This window comes from Triticum aestivum, chromosome 3D (assembly GCF_018294505.1).
Source record: "Triticum aestivum cultivar Chinese Spring chromosome 3D, IWGSC CS RefSeq v2.1, whole genome shotgun sequence".
Taxonomy (NCBI): Eukaryota; Viridiplantae; Streptophyta; class Magnoliopsida; order Poales; family Poaceae; genus Triticum; species Triticum aestivum.
The window spans coordinates 160,385,350-160,399,495 of NC_057802.1; the positions used below are offsets into that span (position 1 = coordinate 160,385,350).

The 14,146-nt window shown below is 50.0% G+C and overlaps 2 protein-coding genes across 2 annotated transcripts; both read right to left on the reverse strand.

The window, feature by feature from the left end:
* Positions 1 to 1,930: 1,930 nt before the first annotated feature.
* Positions 1,931 to 5,015, reverse strand: LOC123078030 (receptor-like protein kinase ANXUR1). Its single transcript, XM_044500416.1, has one exon. The coding sequence runs from the start codon at positions 4,734 to 4,736 to the stop codon at positions 2,097 to 2,099; it is 2,640 nt and encodes an 879-aa protein (XP_044356351.1). The 5' UTR covers positions 4,737 to 5,015; the 3' UTR covers positions 1,931 to 2,096.
* Positions 5,016 to 5,133: 118 nt separating this feature from the next.
* On the reverse strand, positions 5,134 to 13,884 carry LOC123078031 (proline-rich receptor-like protein kinase PERK15). The gene is made up of 8 exons (XM_044500417.1): positions 13,578 to 13,884; positions 12,193 to 12,660; positions 11,415 to 11,789; positions 8,890 to 9,102; positions 7,112 to 7,483; positions 6,714 to 6,957; positions 6,484 to 6,631; positions 5,134 to 5,714 (listed from the first exon to the last, which is right to left on the reverse strand). The coding sequence occupies exons 1-8, from the start codon at positions 13,615 to 13,617 to the stop codon at positions 5,340 to 5,342; spliced, it is 2,235 nt and encodes a 744-aa protein (XP_044356352.1). The 5' UTR covers positions 13,618 to 13,884; the 3' UTR covers positions 5,134 to 5,339.
* Between the last annotated feature and the right edge of the window lie 262 nt (positions 13,885 to 14,146).

Consider the following 14,146-nt stretch of genomic DNA (forward strand, 5'->3'; position numbering starts at 1 on the left):
CCTGAGGAATTTGATACTCAAATTTCCGACCGTTGTTGTGCTATGCGCCAGCTGTCCCAAAATATCTACCCACCTAACGGTCATATCATTGAAGGGCATTTATGTCTTATCATGACGGGCTGCTCCCTAGGCTATAAATAGCCGCACCCTACAACCACTAGCTGGTTAGCTGCTCCGAGAGAAACTGACACTTGTCATTTGAGAGCATCCCATCCTCTGAGGCCTTTGAGCGAAAATCATCAAGTGAGGAAAACCCAAACCCAAACACCTACAAACCCAAAGTGATTGAGCATCACTGAAGAGATTGATCCTGCGTGGATCCGACGCTTGTTACCTTTGAAGACTGTGCTTCTTCCAGACGGTTAGGCGTCATGGTCTAGAGCATCCAAGAGGAAATTGTGGATCGCCAAGTGACCGAGTTTGTGAAGGTTCGGAAGTCACCTGAAGACTTACCATGAGTGATTGGGCGAGGTCTGTGTGACCTTAGCTCAAGGAGAATACAGTGAGGACTGTGTGTCCTCAGATTTAAATACCTAGCCGCTCCAACCAGATGTACAACCTAGACAGCAGTTGGAACTGGTCTACCAAATCATTGTCTTCACCAAGCTTACTGGTTCTATTTCCTCAACTCTTTCATTTCCTCATAACTGTGTTGTGCACTTGTTCATATCTGTGTTTGAAGACTTTGACTGAAGACTTTCTCAATTTCCTCAGTTCAATTTCTTCAGTCTGTTTGTCTTCATCCTGTGTTATCCTGTGTTTACGCTTTCTGTACTCTATGCTTGTTTTCATTTCATCATGATGACCATGCTTGTGTTCTGCTATGCATACTTTTGAGTACTTATTCCGCTGCAAGTAGTTCTTCTCTAAGGAATTTCCTCACTGGCAAATTCCTTAGTGAAGAATTCATAAAAATCACCTATTCACACCCCCACCCCCTCTAGTCGATATAACGCACTTTCATGGACCAACACGGCAGCAAAGATCTCCTCATCATCATCGGACGAGGAATCGTCAGAGTCGCAAAGGAAATTGTGAAAAAAGAACTCGTCGGCGGAGTCCATTTTGTACCTGGGCAAACTGTCGAACAGCTTGCGGGCGTCGACGAAGGAGCCGGCAGGCGAAGGGAGTCGCGCCGCCCTCGGACCAGCTAGCTACCCTGGCGGCGTCCGGTGAGCGTGCCGGTGTCAGGATGAAGGAGCTGGCCGGGGCGGCGAGGCGGCTTCTTGGTCGCGGTTGTGACAGGGAGTGGGGATGGGAAGCTTTCGGATCCCCGGCGGCAAGACGGTGGTGGCGGCGTTGCGGAGGTGGATGTTGCGGCACCGGCAGCTGCCAGAGGCACCAGCAAAATGGGCGGCGTCGTCGACGACGAAGGAGGCTAGCGAGGGTTTGCTGCTGGAATGGGAGAGGATGGCCAATGTGCCACCGACCAGCGGGCCAGGGGGAGGAGTAGGCGGGCGCGCGCGCGTCCGTCTCGTGTCCGCGCCGACGCAAACCCGACTAAAAATGGGCCGGGAATGGGTCGGTAGGCTGACGAAAAGCGGACATGCTTCTGTTTGGGTCGGCGCGTTGGGCCGAATTTTCTGTCCGCGCCGACCCAAACGGACGTGCGCAGACGAAATGGGTCACCGCGTTGGACTTGCTCTTAAGCCCACAAACACAAGGCCCGGGCCTAGGAAAGTTCGTGGGAGGGGGGATGCGGCCCAGCCCTAGAAGCGACAAACAAAAAGGATGAGTGCCGAAGAGAGGGAAGGCTCGGGTGACAAACAAGCGAATGAGAGAGAAAACATAGCGATCGGAAGGGCCATTAACATAGCGATCGGAAAGGCCATAATTATGTCACATCTAGATGTGTCCTAGACAAACCCTTGATTAAATTCCACTGTATTCGCTAGTACCTTAGCTACATGAACACTGAGTGAAACACTAATGTTTGCTTCTAGTTATCAAAATCTCCATGTCCTTGGAACTTACATTGATCTACGTACTAAAGAGAATCTCAAAATAATTTAGCACCAACAACACAACACATAGCACACTCTCTTCACTCTTCACGCTTCGCGCCCCCGTGGAAACAGGGAGCCGCTCGGCTCGTGTCACCGCCCGGTGGGTTGCACGAGCTGCGAGAAGGCCGCGCGATTGGTTATGTCGTCGTCGTCCTCCTCGATTACGACGCAAGCGTCGTGCGCCCTGGACGTGGACGACGTCCCGATCGTCGTTACGCTGGCGGTGCTCCCATAGCTGTTGCTGGGCTCGAGCACCGGGCGCCCACTGCCGCTCCCGTCGTCTTGGGCCTGCCGTCGCCCGCTGGCGCCGTCGAACGCGTCCTGCAGCTGCATCGCGAACTCGAGGTTCCACAGCACGTCGCCCATGGACGGCCGCTCCAAGCCTTGGTCGGCTAGGCACTTCTCCGCCGTCTCGGCGAACTTGATGAGGCACTCTGGCGCGATCTGGTCCTTGATGGTCGGGTCGACGACGTCCCGCAGGGTGCCCTTCCGCTGGCAGCTGAGCGCATAGTCGGCGAGGCTGACCTGCTCCCGCGGCAGCTGCGGGCTCAGCGCCGGCCGCGCCATGAGCACCTCGAACAGCACGACGCCGAAGGAGTAGACGTCTGACTTGTCGGTGAGCTGCTGCCGCCGGAAGTACTCCGGGTCGAGGTATCCGAAGCTCCCCTTGACCATGGTGCTGACGTGCGCCTGGTTCACCGTGGACGAGCCGGACTTGGAGAGGCCGAAGTCGGAGACCTTGGCCACCCAGTTCTCGTCCACGAGGATGTTGGTGGTCTTGACGTCGCGGTGGATGATGGTGTACTTGGCGCCCGTGTGGAGGTAGTGCAAACCACGCGCGGCGCCGATGCAGATGTCGAGGCGGTGCCGCCACGACAGCGGCGGGTTGCTGCCCTTGTTGTAGAGGTGCTCCCGCAGCGTGCCGTGCTCCATGTAGTCGTAGACGAGGACCATCTCGTTGCTCTCCTCGCAGAAGCCGATGAGGGAGACGAGGTGCCGGTGCCGCAGCTTGGACAGCATCTCGATCTCCGTCTGGAACTCCAGCGCGCCCTGCTCCGACGACGGGTTCGACCGCTTGATTGCCACCTTGGTGTCGCCGTCCACCACGCCTCGGTACACCTTCCCGAACCCGCCCACGCCGATCACCAGCGACTCGCTGAAGTTCTTGGTCGCCGTCTTTATCTCCGCGATGGAGAAGTGGCGGCACATGCCCGCCAGGTTCGCCGCGAGGTGGCCGGACGACTTGCCGCTGGTTGTAGAGTGGTACATCGGCAGCCAGCCGGAGTTGTGCGAGTCGCTGCCGGTGAGCTCCCTGTTCTTCTTGTTGTGGTAGACCACCACGCAGATGGCCGCGACGATCCCCACCGCAGCGGCGCCGCCCGCCGTGCCACCTATCACCGTCGCAAGGTTTGCCTGGTCCTTGGATTTCTTGGACCTGTCCTTCTCACTGTTACCCAGCTCCGCCTCCGCGAGCATCTTGGACGGCACGGGATCCGGCGCGGCCAGGTTGCCGGCGGTGTCGTTGAGCTTGAAGACCTCGAGGCCGTTGAGGATGGCGTCGTAGAACTGGGGCCTGAGCGCCACGGACGGGTGCATGGCCACCCACATGACCTCATCCCCGGGGTCGTCGGCCATGTGCACGGCGAAGTCCTTGTACACCGGCACGCCACGCTCGGACGTCATCTCGATGACGTCGGCGTCCGACTGCGCCGTCTTGTTGTTGATGTAGATGTCGAAGGCGCGCTGGTTGGGCCTGTTGAGCAGGAGCTCGCAGAAGTGGAGGCGGACGACGTAGGTGAAGTTGCCGTCCACCTCCATGGTCCAGGTGAGGTTGTAGTTCTGGTTGACGCGCGGGTCGGAGCCCATGGAGCGGGTGCCGAGGTAGACCTCGACGGGGGCGGCGTACTCGGACGCCTCGGTGGGGTACTTGACGTGGAACCGGGGGCCGGCCGTGTAGCTGATCCCCTGCATGACGCCGAAGACGTAGGGCGTGTCGTCGAACCAGGAGCGGGCGAGGCCGGAGTCGTTGGACGGCGGGATGTAACCGCCGCCGATGTTGAAGCGGTACATGGTCTGGAAGGAGGAGGTGGCGATGTCGACGGTCTGGTCGGCGAAGCCCACCATGATGGCGGGGTCCTCGAAGATGTCGGGCATGGAGATGAGCTCCAGGCCGTTGATGTAGGCGTAGGTGACGTTGGGCATGGGCGTGGGGGTGAAGGTGACGGCGATGAACCCCGCGGGCGTCCGCGGGAGCGAGAACTCCCGGACGATGTAGGCCTGGGTGAGCGCCTTGGTGGTGACCCAGACGCTGAAGTTGTGGAGGAGGGTGAGGCCGGTGGAGGTGGAGACGGAGAAGCGGAAGTCCTCGGGCGCGATCCCGTTGTAGGAGGACGGGTAGAAGTGGAGGCGGAGCCAGTGCCGGTCCTTGGGGTTCACCGTGAAGTTGTACACCGTGTCCACCGTGAAGACGCGCGCCGTCATGTAGGGGATCGTCGACGGCAGCGACGAGTCCAGCTCGTCCGCCGCCGCCATCAGGGACGACTTGCCGGAGTCGCCCAGCCACATGTTGTTGTTGGTGTCCGCCAGCCACTTGCGCCCGTCCGCGTCAAGGCCGTCCGCCGTGGAGCCGCAGTTGAGCAGGATGGAGTCCGCCGGGCTGTACGGCTTGGCGTCCGCCGCAACCGCGGCCCCTGCCGCGACGAGAAGCGCGAGCAGCCCAGCCATGTCCATCTCGATCTAGAGAGGGAGGGAGCAGTGAGGTAGGGGCGATAGAGAGGCGATCGAGAGGTTAGTGGTGAAAGGGAAGAGAGGGAGTGTTTGACCGCGGGAGAAGGGGCGCTGAAGACGAGAGTGTGGGGAGTGGGAGCATTTGCCGGGAGCCATGGCATGCATCCATGGCTGGAGGACACCCGCTTGTTCAGGAAATCCTTTTGCTTTCACAAAAGTCCCCCACGTCGCCGGTACTACAGCACCGCGTGCAGGCAGGCCGGTACAGCGGACGCGCGCACAGGTGCCGGGGATCTCCACTCCACAGTTCCCCACACACGCAACAGAAATCTGCTGCAAATAGCTACCACTTCCTGTTGCAACTCAAAGTTGACAAAAAAGGTCCAACACACGCCAAAAATGTGTGACAGAAACCTCGAGCAAAATCATTTCCTTGGTACAAAGCCATCAAATGTTGCGACGATCTAGTCTTTTGCAGGTGGTGACGAAAAATGGAATTTACAGGTACTGCTTCCCGGTGACCGACCAGGTCACTAACACCACCAGCCTTTGAATGGGCGGTTAGAGGCTCTACCTTAAACATCTACTCACCAACCACCCTCAAGATCATCGACCTTCGTGAAGATCTTCCGAGAAAACCGCCGTTCTTGACATGTTTTCAGTCTCAAAGGGGCTGAGGCCCGAGAAGGGTCCAGATGAGAACATGGATGAAGTGCCATCAGATTCATAGGTCGTTGCAGTATGCCGGGCATTAGGACGAGCTGGCGGTGTCGGTACAGATTCTTGGAACTCCGTGGAGCGTTGCACCATCTTAAGTGACTGCACCACCTCGCCCATCGTTGGCCTTTGGTTCGCCTCCGGGGAAACACAGGCTGCTGCGATTGTGCACACCCTCACAAAATCATCTTTCGGATATTGTCCACCAAGCTTGGGGTCAGCTAGTTCCTGTAGCCTATCTTTATCCCGAAGAACTGGCCGTGTCTGTGGTTAGTCGAGCAAAAATAACATCATTATTACACAAGTGTAACATCATATGCTCTTTATACTTATTATTGATAATCAGTTCTATAGATACGCAAAATGTTGAGGTTTAATGAACTAGCCTCCTGCGAAACTAGCCACAGAAGGCAACTAAGAAACATATGAATAATTGTCAGTGTTGTGGACAAGGATTACATTGAAATTTCATTAATAACCATACCCAGAGCCTAGTCACTTCATTAATAAGCATACCCAAAGCCTAGTCACTCAAGCTAGATACGGAACATAACAACAGTCTGTTTTAGTCTTTCTACCCATGTCTCTGGGCGTTTGGGAGCGGGAGGCATATACTTCCTCCGTTCCTAAATATAAGTCTTTGTGGAGATTTCACTATGAACTACATACGGATGTATGTAGATGCATTTTAAGTGTGGATTCATTCATTTTGCTCCGTATGTAGTCCACCTAGTGGAATCTCTACAAAGACTTACATTTAGAAACGGAGGGAGTATATAGTAAAAAGAACACTCAACTAGTTACGCGTAATGTTTTGCTTTCCACCCAGCAGTGATTTACTGTCTAGCTGTCTTGTTTTTTCCCAGCTGCCTTTGGCATTAATAAACCACTACTGTTCATGCCTAGGACACTCACAACTAGTTGGCTGCTCAATAGTTACTAAAATAATACAGACAGGTTCGTACTCTGACGAAAGTAAAAGAGACTAATACAAAAATAACTGAAGATGGTATGGAATAGAAGGAAATCTAACCCATGTGACTAGATTCTCCTGCCCCGAAGATTGTGACATGTCAACAGGCCTCCTCCCAGTAAGTAGTTCAAGTAGAACAACTCCATAGCTATATACATCACTTTTTACAATTAAGTGTCCTGTCATTGCATACTCTGGTGCTACGTACCTGAAAAACACGTCAGACATATAAAGCAAAAGCAGAACAGAAATAGCTGGATGTAGCTCAGGGTAGAACACATTCAGCTTACCCAAAAGTTCCCATAACACGAGTTGAAAGATAATTTAAGCGCCCTTCTGGCGCCTGTTTGGCCAAACCAAAATCAGACACTTTAGCATGAAAGTCATTCTCGAGCAATATATTAGAAGCTTTGAAATCCCTGTGGATTACACAAGGCTGTGAATCCTCGTGAAGGTATGCTAATCCCCTTGCAGCATCAAGTGCTATCTTCATTCTGGTGTCCCAATCCAAGGGGCAGTCAGCGCCTAATGAGCCTGCAAAATGAAAGATGTTGTCAGAGTCATGTTTTGGACATCAGGAAATTACAATGAGATAACAAAATTAATCTAATGAAAGATTAGTTTCAGTTGCAACTAAATTGGGGACTATGCAGCAATGGTTCAGAAAGAAAAAGTTGGCAAGCCATACCATGAAGCCAAGCTTCTAGGCTTCCATTAGGAACAAGCTCATAACAAAGAAGGCTTTGTGACAATTCACGGTTGCTATAGTATCCAATGAGTTTCACAAGATTGCGGTGGTGCAATCTGCTCAGCATCTCCACTTCAACTAGAAACTCCTTATCTCCTTGGTGCCCCCCAGTAGTAAGCTTCTTAATAGCAACAGCAGTGCCATCACTTAGTATCCCCTTAAAGACACGGCCAAAACCACCTTCCCCAAGCACACATGAAGCCTCAAAGTTGTTTGTTGCTTCTTTAAGTTCTTCATATGCAAGGAACCTTGTACTTGTGGGGCGAGGAAGTGATTCAACTGCAGATACTGCATCTGGTGTCCTTTGCTTGGCTGTTACAGAACAACAGATGACGTTAATACACATTAAAATGATTATGAAAACAAACATAACGAACACTGGGAAAGAAACCAAAAACTGGATCATTTGAAATTAACTAAGAATCTGAATGAATCATAGGGGGCTAGGGATAAAGTATCTGCTTCCATCTTATCTAATAATTTTCACACAACTACAACCAGAAATACATTATCACCTTTCACAGTCCACAAATATGTAAGAAAGACACCCTAAAAATAAGTAAGGAAGATGCATTTCTCTTAACATGACAAGCCATGAAGACCTTAGTTCAAATGTATTGCACTTGCGCAAGTGAAACCGAATCTCAAAGTATCCTCCCAATGCTAATACGGTTAGGAGAATTCTCTGCAATGCTTTCACTGCCGTGATCCAATATGCTGTGATTTGATCCAATAATAGTTACAATTTACAAATGACTTAGTCTGGTCGCCTAGGCATATTTTGACACAAGTCGGGAATTTCTCTAGACAGAGTAAATGCATCATGCGTCTCTAAACTCCCAAATTGCATCTCTAAGTTCTTGAACATGTTTAAGTTGGTTGGTTAGGCCCCAAACGTACCATGCAGAACTAGAGTGCTGATACGGTAGATTGATTATTATTCACCGGCACACCAAACTCTTCTCAGATCTTATGACAAGGGCGATCAGGAGGAGTAATAGTGACAGCAGCCCTTGTCTGTGCCTGAATGAAATTAGCAGTGAGGGTGGCTTAGATCTTGAGATCCACGATAAAGTTGGTCCCCCTTCCATGGAGAGGGAAGTCCCGCCACATTGGTATATCTGGGACCTAATTGCTCTACATCTACTTAAACATGTTCAGGGACTTAGATATGCTAGGAGCTTATTTGACCGCTCGAAACAAGTATAGGGACCTAGAGTAGCATCTGCTCACTTCCTGTTAATGCAAAATAGGATGGACAGGGGTGGTTTTGGGCCAAGAGTGAATTCCATGTATCATACAACTATTATTTGAAGGTTGTACCTACTAGTCAGTGACAGCCAATCAACTACCATAGCTGGTTTTCTTTGTACCAGCCTACATATAGCTTGGGTTCCAATATCATGGTTGTTGTCCACCAGCAAACCAGGGACAAAATATCTCTACCATCGACAATACTGATGCTTCAACTGAAGATCGGTGTAGCATTCAAGCAATAGCTTCTAGTATTAGACATGATAACTTCATATACAGATCTCAATAAGAGGAAAGCTACGCACGAAGTCAAAACGATGAGCATGGACAATAATGCAAAAATTGGGGAGTTGTTGCATATAGCATAGTTTAAACAATCTAATCACATCACATAAAATAAAATAGATAAAACTATTTTTTCAAATGCAAAGAATAAAGGAAGGACTAGATAACTCGACACATACGTGTTTCAACAGGAGGCGCCTTCTTCTTTCCTTTCCTAAATGTGCAGAAGCAAATAAATAGAACAATCACCAGGACACCAATTAGAGCACCAATACATATGCAAATGACAGTGATCAGGCTCAAGTGCCTGCTACTGCTGGTGTTGTCACTCCTTTTTGGTAAGGCGGATGATGTAGATGGAGATGCCTTAGGTGATATCATGAATGCTGGAGCTAAAAAATGAAACAGAAGACAGAACACTGTTAGGAGAGAAATTTAATTTTAAAGTGGGACTAATAATAAATAAGACACACACACGAAAAGAAAGGGCACGTTGTCCAGATGGAATACCTGTAATCTGAAGATTTTAAACAAACACAGAAAAATATATAAAGATTTTAAACCAGTTCTTTAGAAGGCAAAGCAATATGTAATCTACATGTGCCCTCTGTGGCTAATTGTGTAATGCGGCTCCCCAGGTTATATACAGGCGGCATGCTTGCTTTACCTTTCTCTCCTTTTTGGACCGAATGAGTTGGGCATTAAAATTCCATGGCATGGTAGAAGTTGAATATCTAGCACCTATCTACACTATCTTTTTATATTTCAATAATCCATCCTTTTCTACATACTTGGCACCTTTTACCAAATAATGCACACCTAGAATTGTATTATAGATACAAGTGACCAAAACCCTTTATTAATATTTGTCGGGTGGTAGGTGCGACATATGCCAACGGGTGGCTTATCATTGTGGGAGCCAGTAAGACATCGCTGGTGCCTGGAAACGGGATAAGGCGAAGACATGCACGCCGGCGAATCTTACCCAGGTTCGGGGCTCTCCGTGGAGATAACACCCCTAGTCCTGCTCTGCGGGTTCTCCACATGATCACTAGATCAACACAAGTGGCTACAAGTGGCTCCTTGAGCTGTTTGGCTAGAGGGAGAAGAAGGGCAAGGCTAGCTCTCCTCTTCTCTCTATGTGGTGTCTAAAACTCTTAAGAGATCAACCCTTTGCATGGGTGCCCTGGGGGGTTTATATAGGCCTACCCCCCAAGGGTACAATGGTAATCCGGCTGGATGCGGGTCCAGGCCGTCAGTGTCTGTATCCGCCGGCTTCTCCCCCGGCCACTGGGGCCCGCCGACTGGTGGGTCCCGCCGGCTGCCGGCCTCTTGGCCGACAGACCGGCCCCACCGCCTGAGGGTCTTGTCGGCGGCTGGTCACTGTAGCCTCGCCCCTGATGACGAGGGCTTTGTCGGGGTAAGCATGGCTACAGTGCCGCCGCCTGGAGGGCTCTCACTGTAGCCTTACCTCGTCTTCGTCTCCTTAATGGTGCACATACTTCGAGGGAGGGAGGTAGCCGGCTGACGGGGGCCGGCTACGTCCCAGGCCGACTGGGGGAGGCTTGGCCGCCTTCGGGTGTCTCTCTGGCTGGCGGGGCCCGCCACCTACGGGCCGTACTGACGGCCTGTCGTGGGTGGCGTCATGGTCAACATGGCAACAGTGCTGCGCCGGACGGCGCATTATGGCCATGCGTGCTCTGGGATTCGGGGGTGGCAGGCTCTACTGTAGCCACGCCTTGTCTCATCGCCGTTATGGGGGTGCAGACTTTGAGGGGGGGACGCCTGGCCGCCTGCCAGGAGCCGGCCTTCTCATAGCCGGCTACTGGGAGTCGGCCCTTTTCGCGAGGGCCAGCATAGCCTTGCCGCCTTCCGGAAGCCGGCCGGTGGGCCAGCCGGCCATAGGAAGGCGGTCATGTGTCTTGGACGCTTGAGGGCTTGTTCTGCCTAACAATTTTTGAAGAGCCAGGGGGAGCCGGCTAGGCTACCCGTGGTTATTTACTCCGACAATATTGCAAACAGAAATAACAAGGTGGGAGGGTGGGAGAAATGGCTAGAGTTAACCAGGGTAATTTGGAAGACAGTAGATTGGACATTGCAGATTTGTAAAGCAAATGCTACAACAATTTTGGTCAAATTGGCTTGTTTCTGGAAACATAGGTAGTACTTCTTTGACGCATCAGTCAAAAAGGTTCCTACTTTAACAAGTTGGTACTCCCTCCATTCCAAAATAATTGAAGTTCTAGAATTGTCGTAAGTCAAACTTCATTGAGTTTGACCAAGTCTATATAAAAATATATCAACATCTACAAAACCAAATCAACTTCATTAGTTTCATTATGAAATGAATTTTCATATTTTATATTTATATATATATATATATATATATATATATATATATATATATATATATATTTGATATCATGGATCTTTATGGTTTCTATATATATTTGGTCAAATTTTAAAAAGTTTAACTTAGGAAAAGCCTAGAACTTCAATTATTTTGGAACGGAGGGAGTAGTTGACAGTTCACACCATAGGTAATTGGACAGAGCTGCAAATATTCTTCAATCTCCCAACCAAACTACACAACACAGACAAAAATAATTAAAAATGAAGTGCATTCTAGTTTTCTCTACTGTAGACACTAAAGATGTACCATCATTGTAACATGTAAAAGAACGTCAAGATGACAAAGGATTACCAGGAGCTGGACCCAATGGCCTGAACCACGTTAAATTAATAAGATTGTAATCCCCGACCAGCACCGGATTGATCCGAACTGTATGCGAGCTAAGAGAATAATTCATTGCAGTAACTTGATCAGATGAGAAGCTATTTCCAGTGTGGGGAGCTATGTCCATTGTCATATTTAGCCCAGAAGTTCCAACAACATAGAAATTTACAATCTCGAACTGCGTAACCCGCAAGCTGAGCTGCGACGCGAGCTCCTCGAGAAATTCGTTGCTCCAATTTGAATTCAAGGAAACGTTGTGAAGGAAGAGCTCAACTCTAACTGGGTAAACACAATGGCAGTCCTGGCTCCCTCGTCTTTGTACCATGTTTGGAGCACAACAGCCTAGTAAAACAGAGAGTGAATTAAAACGGAATCGACTGTTTGACAGTGTATCTAGAGCAAATATCAAGATGTACTACAAACCATAAGTATCTATGATTGACGTCAATGTTATCCATCACTGTTCATTATTTATGAAACTGCTACCAATCCTAAAGTTCATTTCATCAGTACCATTCCAAATTGATGGACCAAACTATAATGCTTGAATTAGCAAAAGCCAACAAACTTATATAATTTTACAACAACTGGTACTATGATCAGTCATGAGGTGCTATTTCCTCAAATGAGGAGGATGCCAAATTAGATTAAAATACACAAGCATTTCTTTTATATAATTTGGAGTCATGTTTGACATAATGAAATCATTTGGAATTAAATTATTTCAGGCTCAAGGAAAACTTACCATCGTGTGGAGATATTGGGGGCTGTACTAATCCAGAAGGAGCTGCACTAGTATTCGAAGCTGCATCAGGGGGTGCAGCATTTTCATGAGCGGGAACATCTTCTGCTAAGCGCCTGTTATGCTGCAGCGGAGGATCGAACAGGTCCGAAGAATACAAGGAGAGGTCAGAAGCACCAGAGATGGAGCTATAACTCGGTGCGGAAATAGGAGGGTGCACAGATGACAGAGCAGATGGCGATGAATGTAGCTTCTTTTGCCTATGCTGATGCATTGCAACACTTGTGCCAACTTTGGTTCGGGACAACGTGGTCTGAACTGGACTCCATCCTTGTGAAGGAGGCATAGCAGGAGTGTCAGCCTTTAGGGCCAATGTTTTGGCAATCAAATTGGTCTCACTGATAAATTCCAGAGCCAATATAACAACCAACAAATTAAATGGAAGTTTCCTTGGAGCATCTTCAAACAGTCCTGCCAAGAAACAGTACAGTCAACCAGTCAGCATCATCTTAAGACAAGGGCATGTTGCAAATTGCACAGAAACAGATGCAACTAATTGATATCCACTTGTATTTAGTGCGAACAGCCCATCAGATATAATACACAGTTGGCACAGAGAAATTGCCTTTCAAACTGGCCAGGTCCAAATGTTATTCAGGATCATAAACCCATCTACAGGTGGTGCAAATTAGCTAGACCGATGAGAAATGAGGCTACAACAAGTGCAGATTTTATTTTAAAAAAATACAGAACAGGCACACTTGTGTATATTTCAAATTGATGGTGAATTAAGGAACATTGAGTACTTATCATCTCGGTTTCCTCTAAAGAATTCCTTGAACTAGTAGATAGTTCTTCTCTGTACCAATGAATCTATGTACTGACTGAAGCAGAGCCTTTGACACAGAAAAAACAGTGTAGTCGGTGTCCAGAGTAGACAACTAGCAAATGTTCCAACCAAGGCATGGGTTCATGGCATCAGCCAATCTAAGCTCTTGAAGCATTCCTGAATTCGACTCACTCCAGTGACCTACCCACGATGCCGAACCGAGCCGTAAGTCCGCCATTCCCACGACTCCCCAATCGAGCTCCAGATTGAGCTACCAAACAAGCGCGGAAACTAAGATCCCAGAACAGCCGCCGCCACGAGCACTGAATTGGGCGTCCCACGCACCCGCCCCCTCCGCCCAAAAACCTCGCCGTCACCTCAACAAAGCACAGAGACAGAGTTGGGCGTCCCTCCGGCGCTAAACCTCAAGGCGCTCCCCCTAAATAATCGCGCCACGGCCCGAATTTCCTACCCAAGCAAAGCAAAAAAGGCATCGAGGTTCCGGTGCTCCGACGCAACCTTGGAGTGGGCTCAGATCGAGGGGGGCTGGCAGACTGACCTCGGCCGGAGCGGCGCATGGCGTGCCCGGGGCGCGCCATCCCCGGCGCGGCGATCTACTGCTGGCGCCGGGGCGCCGGCGACACGGGGCACATGGGACGCCGGGGAGAGGGGAGGGGGCTAGGTTTTGGGGGAGCCGGCGCTGCGAATTTGTTTTCCCTCTCCTCCCTCCACCTTTCGCCGTGGTGGCCTGGACCTGGAGGCTAGCCGAGCTGCTGCGGTGAGGGTGGTTTTCGCTTTTTGCGCCTCCGCTGCTGCTGGCTGCTTTTTCCGCCTGCGCGAGTGACTTTTCTTTCCGTTGGCAGCGTGCGCTCGAAGGCGGGGGAGGGGGACTAGACTAGAGCAGTGAACGCGGTCAAACGCTCCCTCCAAGTCCGAGCACTCACTGCCAGATGCCAGAATTAAGAACGTTCCGTGCGTGAGTTTGACAGCGCTTAGCAGGAGTTCCAGGATAGACAAGTTGCTGCTTAGTTTATTTATTCAGTTTGTTTAATTCACATCTAGATATTTTTTAAGGATGTCACGTCTAAACTCCCACAAACATATAATGCAGCAACCAAAAAAAAAATA